A 22,209-nucleotide genomic window follows, 5' to 3' on the forward strand; every position below is an offset into this window, starting at 1 on the left:
CAGGAAATTAATTAAGAAAAGGATAAAATCATATCAGGAATAAAAGAGGGACACCATTACTCTATTACTGCTAACAAATACAACCGTGAATCGAATCATGAAGAAATCATCAGACTAATCTAGATTGAGAGACGAGTCTACAAAACAATCAGACTGGACACTTCAAAATGTCATGATCTGGTCAGAGCGTGGTGTTGTAATACCAAGGTCAAGGGTTCAGATACCTGTACCAGCCAGCTGCCAAAAACAAAATGTCATGAAAACCAAATTTCGATCTCAGGAACTGTCCTAGCGTGAAGGAGACCTCTGAACTGAAGGCAACACATGATCCCGGACCTTCAGAGAAACTGCTGTGAAAGACATTGAGACTCTTGGTAAAATCTGAATGGAGTCTGTAGATTCAACCTTCATCATGGTTACATTTCCCAACTTTGATAATTGTGCCATTGTTATATAAGTGAATGTCCTTGCTCTTAGGAAACACACACTGGAGAATTTAGGTGCAAAGAGGCATGATGTCTGCAGTCTGATCTCTGAGAGTTCAGGTTCAAATGGACCCAAAGAAAGAGTTCAGAATTCATTTCTGAGCTAGGAGGAGCTTGGACTAACAGAGGCCAACTCCCTGTCAAAGTCAGAGAGAAAGAAAGAAAGAAACAACAATCACAGTAATATGTCGAACTTTTAGAAAACTAGAGGAAGAAAAGTGGGGGGGCTGAAGGAGGGGGGCTAATTAGGACCTGGTCAACTGACACAAAGAAGGACTGCGTATTGTAATGATGAATAAGCTAACTATGCTCATCTAACCACCACACATTGTACACAATTATTGAAAACGTTGGACCCCACATCTATGTATAAAAAAAAAAGGGCAAGGGTGTGTGCATTAACTCTTCCCCCATTGGAGAGGGGCAGACCTAGGGCCCATGACAGCTCCTTAAAGCACCCAACTGCACAGACTGGACCCTAGCTCAGAACCTCGGGTACTTCATCTGTGAAATGGAGGACAACATGGCCTCCAACCGGCCCTGCAGCCCTGCAGTTCTGAGAGGTAGAAACCCAGCTGGGACCGCCACTTGGAAAACAGAGGCCTGCTCCCTGGCCTGGGCTGACTCTGCTGGGCCCAGCCCTTTGCCCTGGTGGAAGTAAGGTGGCTCAAGCTGGCTGTCGTTGGCCCTTTAAGGCCTAGATGCTTCTCAGCAGGCAGGGCAGGTAGACCTAAGGCCCTCTGGGCTTGAAAACCAAGCCAGGTGGGGCCAGAGTCCTGGGGGAGGAGACCTGGTTCCCCAGTCTGGGTGTCCCTGCCTGGGACTAAGAATCAGTTCAGGACCCTGCTGTTTGTTCCCTTCTGACCCCAACACTTCCCTCCACGCCCCCCACAAGCAAATGGCCCAAAGATGCCTTCAACCACGGTACCTGTTCTCCTGAGATAGGAGGTGCTCAGTTTGCCTGGGTCCAGGTTTCAGGACACATCTCTGGGTTTTAAGCCACTCCCCAAGGTCTCAAGCCCCTCCTCTAGGAACCCCCACTAGAGGAAGGCTACCCTTACTAGTTTGACTATTTTTGGCACCAACACAGCAGAAATAGAGACTACACCAGGCTGGTTCATGCCAGTCCAGTGGCTGGGCAGGCTCAGCAGAGGGGTTATATAGCTCTGGTAGTTGGGCAGGCTCAGTAAAGTGGAGTTTATCCTCTGAATGACCTTCCACTAGGGGTGCTAAAGAGCACAGAATATTCTTGAATATTTTCAGTGCATGTGATAGGATTTGACCAATGAACATGCTTCAAAGAGACGAACTGAGCATATGCAAGACTATGGCATGGGCCGGCCCGGTGGCGCACTGGATAGTTTGCCGCTTGGGAAGCGCGGCGGCGCTCCCGCCCGAGGGTTCGGATCCCACACGCAGACCGGTTCCCGCTCACTGGCTGAGCGGGGCGCGGGAGCAGCGCCGAGGGTTGCAAACCCGTTGCCGGTCCCCGGTCCGGTACGGGGGCAACACTGAGGGTTGCGATCCGTTGCTGGACACGGAAAAAGACAAAAGACAAAAAAAAAAAGACTATGGCACGTAACAGGGACCCGCCCGATTGAATATTCATTAGTTAACATGAATATACATTAGCAAAACTATGAAAGTTGAATCCCAGCGGAAGGTAGGTTGTCTTGTTGCTCATTTTGCTGGCTGAGGTGTGTATGCTGTCTTTCATGTCAAACTTACTTTCAGCAAGCAGCTGCTCACACTCTTGAGACAGCCTGCAACAAACTGTATTTCTCACTTTTGTGTTAAACTTGGTGTGGGCCCTGCTCAGTCTGTGGAGCTGTGCTGCACTCTCTGTGAAATTTGTATCTCTTATTTGTTATATTAAACCTGTTCTCACTTTTCTGACTCTGCCCTTGAATTCTTTCCTGTGGCAGAGTCAAGAACCTGGTAAGAAAATGGGGTGTGTTGAGGCTGGCTATAGGGCCTCCCAGACCCCTTTTCCTCTGGCATCACTCCTACCCCTCATCTGGGCCAGGAGCCAGGGTTACCTAGCTGGAGGGGCCATGGAGCCCTCTGAACACCCTCTCCCTGCTGTTCCTGGGCTCACAGGGACCCCATCTGGGGTCAGTGACTCAGGGAGTGACAGACCTTCATCAGCCACCAGGTGGGTGGGTCAAACTTGGCGGCTTCTGGGAGCTGCCTTGAATCCCACTGCTCTCTGTACCTTTGGCGAGTCCAGGGTGGGGACGGGGGTAGATGGAGGAGACCCAGAGAGGCTGTGAGTTAGGAGCCAAGACCCTCTAGAGCTTACATGAAGCCACGAGGGAGGCACAAATACCCAAACTTCTGCTAAGTTGCCCAGGTGCTGCCTGACCTTAAGAGCATGGGGGAAAGCTATCCCCAAGAGCTGTGGTTGCACCCCCTTGGCAGGGACAACATCACTTGGCGCCCCACAGGCCCCTGGGCCCATAGGAGCCCACCCCATGCAGTGAGGGGCGGAGGAAAATCAAGATGGAAATTCACGTGAGGAAGCTCATCTCTACCCTCTGGGGGACCCGCCTCCCTCCCACAGCTCCACCCACCCACACCCCAATAGCAGCTGGGCCGCCCATGCGTGCACCCATGCACGACAGCCACCAGTATGAGGGGGCCTTCATCTACAAGTGTGCAGAGAGCTGCCCGCCGGAGCCTATGCGCAGGCCCAGGGCAGGGCCCAGGTGGCGGAGAGCAGGGCGGGCAGAGCCGGCCGCACAGGTGGAGTTGGAGGCTTGAGGCTGCATCCTTCATTCTGGGACACTGGCGCCTGGCACAGCGACGGTTCTGGGTTGCTCACGCCCGCTTGGTGATGGCTCCTAGAAGGTCTTTGTAGCAGACAGTCGGCTGCCCTACCCTTCCTGTTCTGCCGAGGGCCGTCCCCATCTCCTCTGAACACTTCCCATGCTCGTCTTTACCCACTGACAGCTTGGGCGCTGGCTTTGGAGGCACCTCCGCTCAAACCTGACCCCGCGGGGCACCAGGGCCCCCTCTCTCACTAGCTGGCTGAGGGCTGGGCCACTGGAGCACTCCAATTTGAAGTAAAATGGCTTCAAGTCTCCATTTCCTCGGCCTGAGCTTCAGGGCCGTCTACAGCTTTGCCCCTATCCCTATACCTCCCCCTCCCCAGCAACCTGGTGCCTCCTCCCTAGAGAAGTAACTCTAGCCCAGTGGCCCTGCCTGCACCACCCTGCTCGTGGTCACTCTCCCAGACACTGACTGAGGCCGCCTCAATCTAGGTCCTTATTTTCCTGAACAGCCTCCTTAGCCAACCCTGCCTCCTCCTGGAGCTCCAGAGCTTTCCCAGGGCAGAGAGGCCTCTCTGCTGAGTCAGCAACCCCCTCCCCCCACAACACACAGGGTGGAGTTTGCCAGACAGCAGGGGCTCTGTGTTGACTAACGACCACCTTCCCTCCCCAGCAGCACCCCAGGAGAGGGTGAGGACAGAAGGGTCAGGAGACAGGTATGCTTTATTACCTACAGACAGATCCCACAGCTCACCCTACAAAGCTCAAATCAGACCACCCCTCTGCACTCATTTCTGTGAAGGTCCTTCAAAACAATCACAGAAAAATATAATTAAAAGATAAAATGAGGGCCGGCCCGTGGCTCACTCGGGAGAGTGTGGTGCTGATAACACCAAGGCCCCGGGTTCGGATCCCACATAGGGATGGCCGGTTCGCTCACTGGGTGAGCGTGGTGTTGACAACACCAAGCCAAGGGTTAAGATCCCCTTACCGGTCATCTTTAAAAAAAAAAAAGATAAAATGAACCTTCCCATGAATTTTTTATGTACCCTCATACTTTACAGAGATGTACGGGGCCCTGGGCTGCCACAGATGCCACAACCCAGTAATCGCCTTTCTAAGCCTGGCACCCCCAGGCCCAAGAGAACACAACTGCTGCTGCTTTGAGGCCTGGTCATCCTGGCCCCCACCCCACTCTCTCTCTGACCCCTGACCTCAGGGAAGAGAACAGACGCCGCCAAGAGCCTGTCCCACCTGGGTCTTCAGGCCAAGCACCAGGGCTCATGGGAACTGGGGAATGCCACAGGGTCACTTAGGGCTCCCCAGTCCCACCTCCAGGATGCCATGACCACTCAGATGATGAAAATGAGGCACATTCATGGAGAAGAGGTAACAGAGCCAAGAAACCTAGCTGAAGACGGGTTTGTCCTCAGGCACAGGCCACCACCTTTCGCCACTCCTCTCTCCCCAAGATTTATTCTCTGGCAGTTTGATCTGGGGCAGGCAGAGGTGTGGGGGGCAGGAGAGCTCTCTAGCCAGTCCAGAGGGCTGGGGTCAGGGTGGGCCTGTCATGAAGAGCATGGCCCCTTCCCAGCTGCCACAATCTCTGACCAGGAATCAAGGTTAAGGCCATGTGGTTCCCGCCTCCTTTCCACGGTCCTCAGGCTGCCCAGCTCCCGGGTGGAGCGCAGATGGGCCCTGAAAAAGGGCTCAGCTCCGGTAGCTCTTGAGCAGTTGTCCAGCGATCACCAGCCTCTGGATCTCACTGGTGCCTTCGTAGATCTCAGTGATGCGGGCATCACGGTAGTGCCGCTCAGCCGGCATCTCTGACACATAGCCCATGCCGCCCAGGATCTGGATGGCCTAAGATGGAAAGCAAGGGCTCAGCAGGGAGAAGACCCCCTCCCATGGGGAAAGATGGGCAGGACCAGCCACACAAAAGGACCAGCTGAGGAGGAGGCAGCTGGCACCCTGGGGCCTCCCATGGACACTCACCTGATGGCTGATGGCAGTTGCAGCCTCTGATGCAGCCAGCTTGGCCATGGCTGCCTCCTGACCACAGGGGATGGCAGAGTCAGAAACTTCATCTCAAGGGGAGCCCCCAGCTCAGGGCCCTCAGCCGGGGCGGGCCTGCAGGAACTTCCCCTTCGGGCAATAAACCCACAGGCCCACACCCCTGACCCACCAAGGCCCAAGGAACTGGGACCCACTCAGACTTCCCCCTCAGGCCCTTGGCCCGCTAAGGCCAGGCCCTGGGAGACCTTCCACAGGCACCTTGGTGAACGGCTTCTTGTTATCCTTCAACATGGCAGCACGCCAGGTCAGCAGCCGAGCGCTCTCCAGGGCCAGGGCCATGTCTGCCAACTTGAACTGCAACAAGCCCACCCCACCCACTGGTCAGCAGCTGCCCCCTTCCCTCCCTCCTCCCTCCAAGGGCAGGAGAGAGAAGGGAGGAAGACCCGGGAGCTTCCCACCCTCCAGCGTCCAGACCCAGCTCCTAAAGCCACCTCCCGTTACCTGGATGCCCTGGAGCTTGGTGAGGGGTGCCCCAAAGGCCATACGAGTATCAGCGTAGTTCACAGCACAATCGAGGGCAGCCTGGGCGATGCCCAGAGCCTGGGCGGCGATGCCAATGCGGCCCATGTCCAGGGTTTGCTGTGAGGACCGCCCCATCAGCAGCTGGCCAGCGCGGCCCGGGGCCTGCCCCAGAGCACTGCCCCTGCTGCCGGGCTCACCATGGCTATCTTGAAGCCCATCCCCGGCTCCCCCAGCAGGTTGTCCTTGGGAATGCGACAGTCCTCAAAGATGAGGTTGGCTGTGGATGAGGCCCGGATTCCCAGCTTGTCTTCCTTCTTCCCCAGCGTGAGCCCAGGCGTTGGCATGGGAACCAGGAAGGCACTGATGCCCTGAAAGGCCCGAAAGGCCAAGAAGTTTCCTCAGAGGCTGCCCCAGGCCACGCCCCTACCCTAGCACCCCCAGACACCAACTCCAGCCCCTCCCCTCTGCCTCCTGTGGAAGTTCAGGCCAGGACACCATCTGCTGGCTTCTGAGGAAGATGCAGCTGCCAGTGGCAGGCCAGGGACGGAAAAGGGGCAGCCCCAACTTGCCCTGGAGCAGGAACTGTTCCAATAGACTTAGATCCAGAAACTATGGAATGAATGCAGCCCAGAGGTCTAACTGACCCTCTCTCTGGGGTCCCCACCTTGTTCTGCAGGGATCTGTCTGTGCTGGCAAAGACCACGGCGGCTGAGGCCTCCCAGGAGTTGGTGATCCAGGCTTTGGTGCCATTCAGGACCCACGAGTCACCCTCTGCCCGGGCAGTGGTGGAAGCGGCTCCCGCGTCGCTGCCATTGCCTGCCCCACACACAGACTCAGGAGCCCATACCACCGTACCGCCTCTACGGGCACTGCCACCAGCTCACTGGGGAACCCAGCCTCACCCCAGAGCTGGTAAGCACAAAGACCCTATACCTTGGGCACTAAGGAATTAGGGTTCTAGCTCCCAAGAGAAAACTCCAGTGCCGCGCCAGCTCCCAAAGCTCCCAGAGATTAGTCCAAGAGGGCAAGAAAGGTCAGTGTGCAGGAGTGGGGCATCTTCAAGCCTAGCCTTCCTCCCACTCAGACAAGGCACAGCGTCCCCGTTGGAAGACCCCAGGCAGCCAAGCTCAGCCCCAACCACCCACACTAGAAGCCTTTCCTCTGGCCTCAGGAAGCAACCAGCGGCTGGCCCATGGCACCACGGGTTCCTGCCTCTCACCTGGGGCAACCCACCTCCTATTCAGGTCTGTCACCCAGATTCTGAGGTGCAGGGACAGGAGACGCCACTGTAATACCTGGTTCACTGAGGGCAAAACAGCCAATTTTGTCGCCACTGGTGAAAGGAGTGACCCACTGCTGCTTCTGCTCCTTGGAGCCAAACTTCAGGATAGGCCCCAGGTAGAGAGACTGGTGGGGACAGTGGGGAGTGGTCAGAGGCCCTCAAGCCCAGGCACACCATGCCCACCCGCAGGCAGCACCCCAAGGCATGTTCGCACCTGAGGTCTACCTAGGAGGACCAAATCCAGAGTTGTCTCCAGGGAGATCAGGGACTGGGAGCCAAGGCCTGGCTGTGCCCAGGATGCTGGGACTCATGGCCAGAATGCCTGCCTGCCCACAGGAGCCTCCCCTCCCGCTATGCATCCCAGGGACCCAAGAGGGGGCCTCACATTGTTGACACTCATGATGACTCCAGTAGAGGCACAGCCGCGGCTGATCTCCTCCATGGCAATGGCATAGGCCAGGTAATCGAGACCGGCACCACAGAGCTCCTCAGGCACATCCATGGCCAGAAGCCCAAGCTCACCCATCTTCTTTACCTGGCCCCAGGGAAGGAGGTCATGGCACGGGCAGCTGCTGGGGGCCAGTGCCCGCCATCCTCAGCCCCAAACCCTCCTGCCCCTGAGCCAGCGCCTGCAGAAACTCAGGCCACACGACTCCACCCACCCACCCGCCTGAGATCCCCAAGTCCAGATGCTGAAAACGCAGCCCAGCTGAGGTCTGCCTGACAGCACCACTCCCTCAAGCCGTCCTGCCCCCACACTCCATGCTGGCTCACCTCTGTCCACAACCACAACCACAACCAGTGAGCAGGCAGAAGTTACAGGAAGCCCTAGGGGAATCCAAGATAAGGTGCAGGACAGCACTGTGCCATACTGATCTTCCTTCACTCCCCTAAGCACATCACACACACACACACACACACACACACACACACACACACACACACACACACACACACCCTCCCCACCACAGGGCCTTTGCACATGCTATTTCCTATGTCAGTAATGCTCTTTATCAACCAGTTACTATCCCCTCCTCCTTCCCTCCTGATCTCAGCTCAAGCATCACTTCTTTAGGGCTGCCATCTCTGGCCTCACTAAGTCACATCCTTTGACCACACACTCCTGTGACACCTTTACACTACCTATGCATCTGGAATTTCACATCTATTAATGTGCTCATTTGATTAAGGTCTCTCTCCCTGACCATGGGGGCACACTGCTTTTGCTCACTGCTATATATACCTACTGCCAGTGAAAGAATGAGTAGATGATAAGAGCTTGGGATTTTTTATTTGGAATAACAATAATAATAATAACTGTAGGGCTGGCTGGTTAGCTCATTTGGGAGAGCATGGTGCTGATAACACCAAGGTCAAGCTTTCGGATCCCTGTACTGGCCATCTGCCAAAAATTAAATAAATAAAATAATAATTGTAATCGTTAATTATAAAGTGCCTACTACATGCCAAACTCTGTACTAAGTGCTTTATGCTTACTCTTTCATTTGAATCTCTATCTAAAGTGCTATAAGAACAATGCTGTATGTTAACGTCATAGTACAGTTATGGAAATTGGGGCTCAGAGAGGTTAAGCAACTTGCTCAAGGCCACAGTGCTTACAAGTGGTATGGCTGGGACTGAAACCCAGGCAATGACTCCAGAAGCTTAACCAGCTTACCACACTGCCCGCCTTTGCTCTTTCTAATGTAGGACAAATTCCTTAACCTCTCCAAGCCTGCTTTCCACCTGAGAAATGTGGACCACACAGAACCTGCCTAACTTCAAGAAACAATTAAAACCAATTGCCTCTGGGGCACAGGGACAGGGAAGAAGCGGGACCATTGCTTTCCATTAGCCCTTTTATACAATTTCATTCCTGTGGCCATGTTCTGACACTATTTTGACTTAAAAGAAGCAAACCAATAAAAATGTTTGCCAATATTTTTTCTTTTTTTTTGGCACTGGCTGGTACTGGGACCCAAACCTGTGACCTTGGTATTATAAAGCTATGCTCTAACCAACTGAGCTAACCACCAGCCTGCCAATATTTTCTTGTTTTTCTATAATTAATATTACTTCTGTGGTTATAAAGGTTCTACCTTCCCCCACCCCCCAAAATGATACTTACCTCATAGGATTGTTTACAGGATTAACTGAGACAATGTATATAAAGCACTGAGCCCAGTACCTGGCTCAGGTTGAGTGATCAGTGAACAGTGTGATCATCAAGAGGAAGACAAGTTCTTATTTTGATGATGATGTATGGAGAAGGGAGAGCACCCATGAGTCTGCCGCACTTCTGTAACAATCTGTGCATTCCTCTAAGATACTGCTTATTTGGTCTGCCTTCAACTGCTCCCATAGGAAACTCTCCTGTAAGAATCTAAGCTGGAGGTGGGCCTTCCTCATCTCCACGTCTCCCATGTGTTGCACAAGCAGGGCATGACTCATTTGCCAAGTGGCACTGAGCTTCTGACCCCGCCAGTGCTCATCAAGCTCTGCAGCCCCCAGGGCAGATGCTGTACTTGCAGTTACAGAGCAGACTGACACCAGGAAGGAGACAGCCAGCATATCGGAGGCAGAATAACAGCTCCTCAAAGATGTCTACATCCTAATCCTGTGCCCTGTGAATATGTTTTCTCACATGGCAAGAGGGACTTTGCAGACATGATTAAGTTAAGGATCTTGAGCTGCGGGTGGTTATCCTGCACTACCAGAGTGGGCCCGATGTCATCGCGAGGGTCCTTATAAGGGAAAGAAGGGAAAAGGAGAGTCAGAGAAGCAGATCTGACATGGAGGCAGAGGTCAGAGTGATGCAAACACCGGCTGGAAGGGGGTCATGAGCCAAAGATTGCAGGCGGCCTCTACAAGCTGGAAAAGACAAGGAACAGATTGTCCCCTGGAACCTCTGGAAGGAACACAGCTATGCAAAAACCTTGATTTTAGCCCAGTGCGACCCACGCTGGTTTTCTGATCTCCTGAACTGTCAGATAATAACTGTACATTGTTCTAAGCCACTGAGTTTGTGGCCATTTGTTACAGCGGCAATAGGAAACTAGTATACAGTAACAAATGGGGACTTAGAGCTACCAGGGATGTGTCATTTTGAGAATTGCTAAAAAGATGATCGTTCTGTGGCTGTCACATCCTTGGGGGAAGAAGAGGTGATCCTGCTCAATAATGTGTGTCATTCAGTAAGTGAGAATCAACTGGGGAGGAGGGAAGTCCATAGTAGACAGCGTTTCTGCATTACTGTGCTATAAAGAGGATTTGGAGACAGCCCTGTGGCCAGCACACACAAAGCCTCAGGACAGGCCTGTCCAGCCCACACTTGAGACATGCAGCAAACCTTTCTGGGGTGCAAAGAGTATGTAGTAAGGAATGCCTCTGCTGCTGGGCCATATGCTACCAGGTGCTAGAAATATTCAGGTCTCCAAGACTCACACTCTGGCCTAGATGGGACCCTCACTGAAAAGCTTTTTCTCTGGCCTCCCAGCAGAACAGACTGAGGCTACAATAGCTCAAGTGGTCTTACTCTACAAGCACCATCATATCTTCCTGGCCACTATGACATACCCACCCTTAATGCTAAGGCTCTTCAGTGCAGAACTCCGGAAAAAATGATAGATGAGTCAATCATCCCATGACTCCTTTTCATCCCAAGAAACACAAGGGGAACCAAAATTCCCAGGCAGCATGTAAAATGATCAGGCTCCCTAACCCGCACTTAGTTCTTCATATTCACCTAAAATGCATGATCACATGACCCGACAGGTAGGCAGGACACGGATTACCCCATCTCCCTTTTACAGTGGGAGGAACTCACACAGAGAGGATGCACAGAGTTGGTGGCAGATCCAGGCCACAAGGAAGCCAGCCAGAACCCTGGCACCCTCCTCTCTACATAACACCATCTCCCTCTGGCTATCCTGACAGTTCTCACTGAGCTAGCATCAGAAGTTGTAGGAATTCACAATTACTACATCCAAAGGACTTCCCTAGCATGCGTTGTCCTCCCTTAATGTCGGCCCATGTCTCTTTCCTCCCTCTTTTCTCACCATCAGTGTTTTCTTTAAAAATGTCTACCTCCACCGGTGAAAGGGACAGCGTTTCCACTATCACGCTGGTACGGAGTCAGCAAAATTCAAAGTAGACAGGAGTGCCGCCCTGGAATAACGGGCTGCCATGCTTGAGAGTACGCACTCCTCCAAACCTGTGGCCTGTGTACAGTCACCCTCACCCCATTTTATCAGTGATAATTGGGGCTGTGTTTCCCAGCCTTCCTCATTCTGAAATATATGTCTAGATTTCAGGCAACGTGCTGTGGCCAGCTGCAGCAACATTCTAGAAAAAAACTGGGGACAGAAGCAATACTGGTGGTAATGTACACTTATTAAAGGGCATCCTGAAATACAGACAGGTAGGGAGACCAGCAGCGAGGGGTAAAGAGTGGCAGTAGAGAGAAGAGACAATGTTCGTATAATCAATAACACCAAGGTCAAGGGTTCAGATCCCTGTACCAGCCAGCCACCAAAAAAAAAAAAAATTTGTATAATCAAAAAGAAGAAACCAAAAACAAAAAGAACGTGGTGAGAGGAAAAAAACCCAACCTCAGCTCTTACTTAGCAACAATACAGAAGACCCACTTCTGTGAACAAACGTGTAGGGATTTCTCCCCACTAGCTAGCAAGCAAGCAAGCAATTCTTCAGTGGACAACAGCTGGTTGTCCTCTGATTCCATCAATTCTGACACTATTTACATAGAGTCAGTGTCAGATCCCACAGGTGAGGGCTCAGTCCCCAAGACTGCACCCCCCCTTCAGATACTAGTCGCAGGCCCAGGCCTCTGGAACTTCTGACTGACCAGCTATAAATTGGGGTTCCCATGACCTCCTCCTTGGGCTCAATTAGCTTGCTTGAGTGGCTCACAGCACTCAGGAAAACATGTTCTTACATTTACTGGTTTATGATAAAGGATGTTACAAAGGATACAAAGAAACACACAGAGCAAGGTACGGGGAAGGGTTTGCGGAAGGGGCTTCCATGCCCTCCCTGCGTGAGCCACCCTCCAGGAACCTCCATGTGTTCAGCTTACCAGAAGCTCTCTGAACCCAATGATCTCTGGTTTTTATGGAAGCTTCATTATATAGGCATGACTGAAGCACGGACAACTGTGTAGAAATGTGATTGGACAAAAAGGGTGTGATCTAACACTAACAGCCTGTGTGGGGAAACCCACAAGGCCTGTCTGTTCAGACTCTTCTTGGCCTCTCTGTGCAGCATTCCTTCCTCTTGGGTATGGGGCAGGGCCCTTTCTGGAATGGGGGTCTTATGATCTACAATCAGACAAGATAGGTCAGAGAATATCTTTACGGCCATCTCCAAGACAGAAAGGCAAGGGAAGGTTAGAACCATGGATGAAAACCCAAATATATGTATCTTAATATCACACGTGGGTTCAGTTTTATATACTGTTTCTGACCTACATAAGTTGATATTAATTGGCTAACAGCAGCCAGGCTCCCTCAATATTTTAGTATTTTCTACAGAGAGGCCTGACCTTCAGAGCTATCTCAAAGGCAACCCTCTAGAGCTACTCACACTGGTTACTCTTGGTTCCAGCAACCCGAACCTACACCCTGAAAAGAGGCACCACCACCAACTATGCCAAGCTTAGTGGTCTCCAAACTCCCAAGATAAGAGGTGAGAAAGAGTAAGACCCCCTTCCCAGCAGTACCAAACAAAGCAAGCCTTTAGCACCTGCCACCTTTATATTTGGAAAACGTTCAAAGGGTACTTCACATAAAAACAATGCTTTAAGTTGCTTCTAAAACTCACATTTTTAAAAAATTAAATTTATTCTGAGTATGTCTACACTCACTACAGTCAAAACTAACTCACTATAAAGAATAAAATTTCCTAACTCGTTAAAGATTTGCTGCTTACTCAAGAGAAAATCACGCATTGACAGAGGCCCTCTTAGCCACCTCCACTGGGTCCCACCATGTATAAATATGTGCCATGTGCTGGGACAGTAAGGACATTCAGATCCTGGTGCTTACTTAACAGGTGTACATTCTGGTTCAATTCAATGAAACTCCACAGACATCTGCTGACTGTGGAGCACTTACTAAGTGCAAAGTGTTGTTTTGGATAGGAAGAGAGATATATGAACAGGATCCAACCCCTGTCTTCAGGAGTTGTTCAAAATAACTGATACAAGACATACGATAATGTGATAAGCACAACTAGAGAATTACAGATTACAAATGGAATGCTACTGGAACATAGACAGATGAATTCTGGTTGGGAGAAATGAGAGAAGGTGACATGCAGGAGACATTTCCAGAGTGGAATTAACAAGAATCAATCGGCATGAGGGAGAAGAAAAAAAGGGTATGACTCTAGAGGTTTCTATGGGGCTAACTGGGTCAGTGTCAATACTATCTTCTAAAACAAGACAAGAGAAGTGCACCCAGCACTTTAAAATTAGTGAATAAATATTTACTGATTAATGAGATGAAAGTGGGTCCAGTTTTATACATGTAAATATACATATTATATTTCAAGGTTAAGGAGTCCATAATCAGTTGGAAACACTATTTTTTTTTTTTAACCCTTTTGTCTTTTTTACTGACCGGTAACGGGATCGCAACCCTCGGTGTCGTGCCCGCACCGCGCTCAGCCAGTGAGCGGGAACCGGTCTCCACATGGGATCCAAACCCTCAGCGGGAGCGCTGCCGCGCTCCCAAGCGGTGCACTCTCCAGTGCGCCACCGGGCCGGCCCTGGAAACACTATTCTATTTCCTATTTCCCTTTATAACAAAATGGCATTGTAAATTCAGAATTGTTTCCTTCATTTGTTAGGGGATTTTCTGGGTTTTTAAAAAATTTTTATTGAATCATAATTGATTATACATATTTTGAGGGTTCAGTGTTGACATATGTTGATCAAATGAGTATTACTAGCAGGCCGGCCCGTGGCTCACTCGGTAGAGTGCGGTGCTGATAACACCAAGGCCACGGGTTCGGATCCTATATAGGGATGGCCGGTTTGCTCACTGGCTGAGCGTGGTGCTGACAACACCAAGCCAAGGGTTGAGATCCCCTTACCGGTCATCTTTTAAAAAAAAAAAAAAAAATGAGTATTACTAGCATATACATTGTTATAAATTGTACTTATTCTTTATGCCCCTTGTCCAATCTCTCCCTATCCCCCTCTCTCTCCCTCCTCCCACCTCTGATAACCCTAGATTTCTTCTCTCTTTCTGAAAGAGTAATGGTTACTCTGTTGATTTGTTGCCTAGATGATCTGTCCAATTCTGAGAGGTGTGTTCAGGTTCCCCAATGTTATCATAGAGCAGATGCTTCTGTCACTCTGAAATGGGCTTTGTGGAGAGACACATCTTCTTTTCTTTAGTCTCTGCTGGTGACTCTCCTTGTGTCAATGCACTCCAGTGGCTGGCAGACCATCTGTATGGTGGTTGTGGCATCTAGCTGCTTTTGCGGCAGCCATGGTTATTGCGGTGGCTGTGGTGGGCCACCCATATGGAGGTGATGTTTTTGGTATGCTCCTTGGTGCTGGTGGTGTGCCTGGTTCTGGGAGGGGGGTCCGGTCTCCAGCTCCATACCTCAGGTCCCCTGGTGGACTCCGAGGCACTTGCAGTGTGTCTGGGCCAGAACTAATTTTTTGTCCTTTGCTGACTTCTAAAATGGGGGAACTTCCTGTGAGGACCAGTACTTGAGCTGTGTGGTTTAGCTAAATTGCTGCTTTGCTGCTGATTCCCTAGGGAAGGATTTTGTGCAGTTCCAGTTTTAATGGTTGACTTTATAGATACTTCTGGCTCTCCACAGACCCGGTGCACCTGGATTGTGTAGAAACTCTGATCTGGGCCTGAGTCTTTTCATCAAACTGCACCCCATGCACTTCTATATTCCTGACCAGTCTCCTCTGAGTGGTCCTTCGCTGATTGGGGTGCCTGTCAGCTGTCCTTGCTGTGCCCCAGTGTTCCCCTGATGGCCCATCTCCTCCCCTACCACCTGTGCTGCAAACACTTCCCATGGGATGGGCTGTACAGCTGTACACCAGTCCCTTACAATGACTCACTGGCCTCTAGTGGCTGCTTTTTGTCAGTTGTTGTGGCTCCTTGCTACTATGTGGGTCCACGGGAACCCTATTAGTGGTCTTGTTGGCTTGGGGGCCACCAGGGCCCTTTTCTCCCCTGCCACCTCCAAGCAACTTCATCTGAAGGGCACAGCTGAAGCTTTTGCTGGCTCCTGCTCCATGTGTTCAGCAGCTCCAGCCTTAAAGCGGCCGCAGCACAAAATGGTTGGAGTGGTTTTTTTCTTTCTCTCATCATGGCTTCTCCCACCTTCATGTACTTCATAGGTCTCTCCTCTTCCCCTGAGCTCTAGTGGACCCAGCTTAGCTGTCATTGGTTTTTTACAGTTGTAAATTGGTTAATCTGTGGGAGAGAGTGATGCTGGGGACTGTCAATTCTGCCATCTTGACTGAAAGCCTCAAGGACCTCATTTGTTAGTTTGGACATAAAAAGACTAAAGTTCAATTAAGGTTACAAAGCCAGCCAAGTAAACAGAAATTGGCACTTCCACCTAATTCTTGGCCTACCCTCCTCTCAGTTTTTCTCCCCTTGACTCCCCCCTCATAAACCCACCTTTCAGGGGGAAAAAATTCTTCAGGAAAAAATATTAGAGATAATTAAGGCTGGCCAGTTGGTCAGCTGGTTAGAGTGCAGCCTTCTAACATCAAGGTCAAGGGTTCAGATCCCCATACCAGCCAGCTGCCACAAAATAAATAAATAAGAAATAATTAACTAAGCACCTATTAAACCAGGAGGTGGCTCAGAAATCTATATCTGGCTCTTCCAGCTATCAGCTATGTGACTGTTCAGCAAGAAATTTAATCTCAATCTCTGGCTTCAGTTTCCTATTTGAAAACTGGAGATAATTAAGTACCTACCTCATAATATTGTCTTAAACATAAGTACCTGGAATATGGTAACTTTTAAATGTTAGCTATTGATGTTATTATTACTATTATGATTTTGAAATACTAATTGTATTATTTTGAATTCTGCAAATATGACATATCATCTTTGTGTGTCTAGTTCTTTAACTGTTCTGTCTTCTTTATCCCTAGATTCCCTTCTGTAACCAGGAGTTTAGCACCATACACAGTGACAGGGATCAAAGCAAAAAGCCAACAGGCCTCAATCCTGAGCTAAGGAAAGCAAATATTGAGGAGAAACCTGTGCATCCCATTAGCCGCCAACACCAGAACTAGTGGAAAGATCAGAAGATTGAGCATGGCTGCTTCCTAGCTCTACAAAGGAAAGCAATTAATACAACTGCTCCAGACTGGAGCTAATCTAATGAGATTACGTATGTGAAAACATCTTGTAAGAGATGAGACAAAATACACATGTTATCACCACTCTCAGCTACCTTCATTCATTTAGCAAATCCTACTGGGCAGCACCCCCAGAGGGGAGAGAGGTTGCTGTCCATAACCTCCTCCTTTGATACCCATTTCTGCCACCATTTGGAGCAACTTCCCCAGCACCATAAAGCAAGCAGGGGAGGATAAAGTCAGAGGGTCTAGCCACTAATTAACATTAGGTTGGTAAAAAATCTGCTTCTACTGCCATCTTTCTTGCATAGAGCAAATCTATGTCTGCAATATTAGTAATACTTTGCGGGAGTACAACAATATAGGAAAAATAAGTCAGTCAGTCTGTCATTCGGCAGGAAGAGCCCCAACACACAGCACTGTCTCGGGGGAAGCACTTCTAAACTGTTCCTACTTTTCACCGGCCTATGTGCTTATTCCTTTCCTTTACTAACAAAGAATCTGAGTTTTTTCACATCTCCACTAATGGTGCTGACAAGTGAAGGGGCAGTTGGCAGAGGAGGTAACCGAGACTAATGTGTGTGTTGGTCCAAAGGGTGGAGGGGTAGCTGAGGCTGGACAATAATATTCCCTACTAGAATAAGGCTTCTCTGCCTGCCAGCTGGGCTTCTGGGACAACCACGTGTATCATGGATGGAGAGGGTTTTGGAGCCAGCCAGCCTATGAATTCTATCTTCACAGACCAATAAACCTTGGAAAGTCTTCTCTATGCTTCAATTTTCTCAACTGTAATAAAAAGAGCAATCATAGTATTCACGGTTACCATTTTTCAAGTACCAGGCATCATGAATTTGGCATACATTATTTCACTTAATCCTTGCAATCATTCCAGAAAGCAAAATGTAGATTAGATTAGGTAGAAATGTCCTTAGGACTAAATGAGATGACATGTTAAATGTCTAATACCTAAAAGTTGCCCAACTAATTTTGGTGCCCAGAATGCCATCTGCCTACTCAGCTTTGCTCTCCTTGAGTGTTCCCACCATCCAGGGACAATGCCCAATACACAGAACATACAATATTTACTAAGTTGGAAGAGCAGCCCTAGGGCCTATAAGACATATAAATGGGGACCACAACTCTTAAATTCCTCAGACTGATTGATAACATTAATGTCAAGGGTCAAGGGTTTGGATCCCACACCGGCCAGCTGCCCCACCCCCTCCAAAAAAAGGGAGAAAATTCATCAGAATGAAAAACAGGCATGGAGGAAAAGCCAGAAAGGTTTGCCTTTTCACCAATCATTGATGCAACAAATATCTATTGAGTGTTTACACTGTGTGCCAGACATCTTGCCAAGTCAGGGGACATGGCAGTAACATCTCAAACATGTAACTGCAGATGGACTGAATGAAAATGGAAGAATATAATGGCACAGGAGGGGGGCAACTGATGGGGATCTCAGGGTCTGGCAGAAGACAGACCTGGGTTTGAGCCCTGGCTCTGCAGCTGATTAGCTCTATGACCTTGGGTACATTATTTAACCTGCTCCTAAGTTTGAGTTTCATCATCTATGCAGTGGGGTATATAATAAGAGTACCTTCACTTCATAGGACTGTTGTGAGGAATAAATAAGATAGCCTGTCTCAAGTGCTCAGAATAGTGCCTAGCACAAGGCAAGCATTCTGTGTGAACTATTACAATTAACACAATGCCTGGCACATAAGCAAATTGACATTTATTATTGTTGTTTCTGGAAGTTAAATCCTGGCCATAGGCCTCATGCTGAACAAGAGAAACCTCTAGGGCATTTTCTGGGTCCCAGTGCCTCTGGCCGTCACTGCCACAACTCAGGAACCAAGGGCAGACTGCCATCACGGGCTGCTAAGGTTGGTACTCTCACCTGAGCCACTGGGAAGAGGTGTTCCTTGTCCACCTGGGCCGCAATGGGAAACAGCTCCTTCTCAGCAAAGTCCCGGCACGTCTGACGCAACATCTGGTGTGTCTCGGGCAGTTCCACAGACTGGTAGACAGTGTGTAACCACCGCCAGTCCCGAGGACGGAGAGCTGCCAGGAAGAAGAGCAGGAGTCAGTGGAAGGAGAATTAAGAGCTCTTAAAAGCTCTTAAAATAGGGCCAAGCCTGTGGCGCATTCGCCGCTGGTTCGGATCCTATAGAGGGATGGCCGGTGCGCTCACTGGCTGAGCACGGTGCTGCAGGTCTCAAAAAGGACAAAAAAAAAAAAAAAAAAAAAGCTCTTAAAATAATAATAAAAATAGCGATCCACTAACTTAGTGGTTCTCCACCAGGGACATCTGCCAACGTCTACAGACATTTTTGGTTGTCACAGCTGTAGGGGGAAATGCTATTGGTATCCTCTGGGTAGAGACCAGGGATGCTGCTAAACATCCTACAATGCATGGGACAGCCCCCACAACAAAGAATTGTCGGCCCAAAATGTCAATAGTGTCACTGTTAAAAACCCACACTAAAGTTACTATGTTCACTAAACGCTTTACACAAATTACCTCATTCAGTTTTCAGTACAATACCAATAATAATAAGGCCATAGCTCTGTAACCTCAAGCAAGGGTTTTAATTTCACTGGGCCTCAGTTTCTATAAAATGTGGAGGACAACGGTCCTGGCTCCTGGGGATGGGAGGATTACAGAAATACTAACTATAGCACTCAGTGAAGATCTCAATAAAGGTTTCCCCTTCTTGTTATTATTCAAGGTGAGCGGATCTGGACCAGGCAAAAGAAGCCTTGGCCACATGTGTCACTGCTGCTACAACTGGAGACAGATGATAAGATGGGAATGGTGCTGTATTAAATAATCAACAACAGCTGACATTTCCGTAACACCTGTTCCACGCCAGGCATTGTACTAAATGTTTTACATACTACGTGATTTCATTCTTCCAACAACTCTCTGAGACCAGTAATACTTCACTGTAGCCATTTTGCACATGGGTCAACTGAGACTGAGAAGGGCTGAGCGTCTCACCCAAAGTCACAGATGCGAGTGTGGGTTCAATCCCAGGCCTGGACCCGAGGTAAGGGCGTACCCTGAACCTCCGCTAGGGGTGAAATGAGGGAGCGGCGGTGAATGCGGCCGTGAAAGTTGGGCAGGTGATGAGAATCAGCCAGGGAACGGGGTGTGAGCGGAAGCCAGGGGTGCCTGAAGGGCAGGGGCCCGGCAGGCGCTAAGAGCAACCGAACTGGGGCAAAGGCCGCGCGCGCTCCAGTGGGGGAGCAGAACCGCCGGCCGCCCGCGGCTGGGGTAGAATCGGACGCCGAGACCGACGCCCGCTTGGTCGGCCCCTGCTGCGGGGCCGCTGCGCAGAGCCTGAGCTTACTCACCTCCGCGGAGAGGGCCACGGGCCCGGGCGAGCAGCGTGGCGGCCATGGCTCACTGACACTGCGCTGAGTTTCTCCTCTCCGACCTCCGACCTCCAGCGCGGGTTCCGGACTGCAAGGGGCGGGGCCGGCGCCGGCGCAGGGCGGGAGGCCACGCCCTCGGGCCGCGGAGGCGGGACCATCACGCACGCGCGCGCGCGTCCGGGGGCGGGGCCTACGTCAGGCCTTCCCACCGGGATGAGTTTGATACTCTTCTGCGCGCGTGGAGTTATCTGAAGCAGGCCACCTTGTTGTCATGATCTTGTCGTTAATTAAAATGCTGACAGGACGGGCCGGCCAGTGGCTCACTCGGGAGAGTGCGGTGCTGATAACACCAAGGCCCCGGGTTCGGATCCCACATAGGGATGGCCGGTTCGCTCACTGGGTGAGCGTGGTGTTGACAACACCAAGACAAGGGTTAAGATCCCCTTACCGGTCATCTTTTAAAAAAAAAAAAAAAAAAATGCTGACAGGACAAAGCCAAGGACAGAGTCTCGCATAAAGGCATAGAGGTCTTTTTAAAACTTAAATGATATAGCAGTCCTCGCCTTAAAACCCATCGTCGAAGGGCTCTTCTCTCCTAAAATCCAATTCCATGGCCTCAAAAGCTCTCTCGGACCTGCCCCTGCCTGCCTCTCCTTCTCCATGCCCACCGCTTTCTGGTTGTCTTTGCTCCAGCCACATGAGGCAGCTCTCCTCTAAGACCCCGAGCTAGTTCTTGCCTCTGGGCCTTTACAATCACTGTTCCCTCTGCTTGGAATGCTCCGCTTCATTCAGGAATCACTCGCCGAGACCTGTCCTGAGCACACCAGGCCCGTGTTTCTCCCCCATACGCTTTCCACACGGCACTTCGCACCTAAAATTATCTTAGTTATCATCTCCCCCACTAGTCCGTTCGCTCCAAGAGGGGCAAGGGCCTTGTCTTGCACTGGTGCTTAATATTTAGGCCCATGGGATTGGGAGATCTTTCCTTCAGAGGTTGTGATGGTGGGGCGGAGCTGCTGCTTCTCTGTTCCACTGTAGTGCTATCTGTTTCACTCCCAGTTGGGGGATGGGGAGACAGAGCCCTGTTGGGAGGAGGAGGGGTGCTGACCCCTAATGTCATGCATTTGATCCCTAGCATCCTCATCAGGACACCATGCCTTCAACCTGCACAAGAAACTATGATGATTTCACTTGCCCCACAGTGGTCTCCCATCGGCACAAGTGTGACTCTGCCCCAGCCTCCCAGGTACCCACACATCCCACCAGCTGCCTTTCTCCCCCATAACCCAGCCAAGTATCTGTCCCCAGCACTGACCTGTCTTCCTCCAAGACCTTGCTCTGCTTCCTAAAGAACAATCAAAACATGCAGCAAAGTCCTTAATATGTTACTCTTCATTTTAAAAAATAGGCTGGCTGGTTATTTTAATTGGTTAGAGCACTGTGTTATTGTTATAACACCAAGGTCAAGGATTCAGATCCCCATGCCAACCAGCCACGAGTAAAAAAAAGTTCACTTAAAGGAAAGCTTCTCAATCTATAGTACTCTAAAATCAAATGACTGACTGTCTTTGGCAAATCCTCTGAAGTCTCCTTCACCTTTCAGGTATCCCACCTTGGTACCAGCGCTGGGTGGAAGAAAAGAGGAAAAAGCAGGATTATTTCAGGTGCCACAGACCATCTAACCCAGACTCTTATTTTAAAACTGTATTGTGACCAGAAATATGGATGAAAGTTTTATACTAAAAGTATACAAGCTTTCCATGAATTGGATAGTGTTTGCAAGAGGCTGGGGCAGAGGAGGAACTGGCCACAAACAAAAGGAACTCAAGGGAACTTTCTGAGTAGGTGTGATGAAATGTCCCATATCATGATTGTGATGAGGGTAATAAGACTGTATAAATTTGTCAAAATGCATCAAATTATACTCTTAAATTATACTTTAATAAGCCTACCTTTAAAACACGGAGGTAGGGCCGGCCCGTGGCTCACTCGGGAGAGTGCGGTGCTGATAACACGAAGGCCACGGGTTCGGATCCCATATAGGGATGGCCGGTTTGGGTGAGCGTGGTGCTGACAACACCAAGTCAAGGGTTAAGATCCCCTTACCGGTCATCTTTTAAAAAATAAAAATAAAAAAATAAAACACGGAGGTAAGTGGCAAAATATAAAGCAAAAACATTAAACCTAAAGCACAATACTGTTTCCCAGTCACCCTATAAATCAGCTATGCTCGTTAAACTATTTACTGAAAGGCCATGTAATAGCCAAGGTAAGAGAAACTTGGAGCCCACCCTCACCCCACCCCTGCTCCCCCCAGCAACACAAGGGGCCCAGTCAGGAGACAAGACAGGGGAGACCTACTGTGAAAATGTTTCTTTT

General features: G+C 50.1%; 1 protein-coding gene across 1 annotated transcript; it reads right to left on the reverse strand.

Moving 5' to 3' along the window:
* Positions 1–4,704: 4,704 nt before the first annotated feature.
* On the reverse strand, positions 4,705–19,904 carry ACADS (acyl-CoA dehydrogenase, C-2 to C-3 short chain). Its single transcript, XM_008569346.1, has 10 exons — positions 19,810–19,904; positions 18,350–18,513; positions 7,462–7,611; positions 7,090–7,201; positions 6,459–6,610; positions 5,992–6,162; positions 5,774–5,911; positions 5,531–5,626; positions 5,252–5,308; positions 4,705–5,119 (listed from the first exon to the last, which is right to left on the reverse strand). Exons 1-10 carry the CDS (start codon positions 19,853–19,855, stop codon positions 4,967–4,969), a joined length of 1,239 nt encoding a protein of 412 aa, XP_008567568.1. The 5' UTR covers positions 19,856–19,904; the 3' UTR covers positions 4,705–4,966.
* Between the last annotated feature and the right edge of the window lie 2,305 nt (positions 19,905–22,209).

Source organism: Galeopterus variegatus, unplaced genomic scaffold, assembly GCF_000696425.1.
Source record: "Galeopterus variegatus unplaced genomic scaffold, G_variegatus-3.0.2 Scaffold487, whole genome shotgun sequence".
Lineage (NCBI taxonomy): Eukaryota > Metazoa > Chordata > Mammalia > Dermoptera > Cynocephalidae > Galeopterus > Galeopterus variegatus.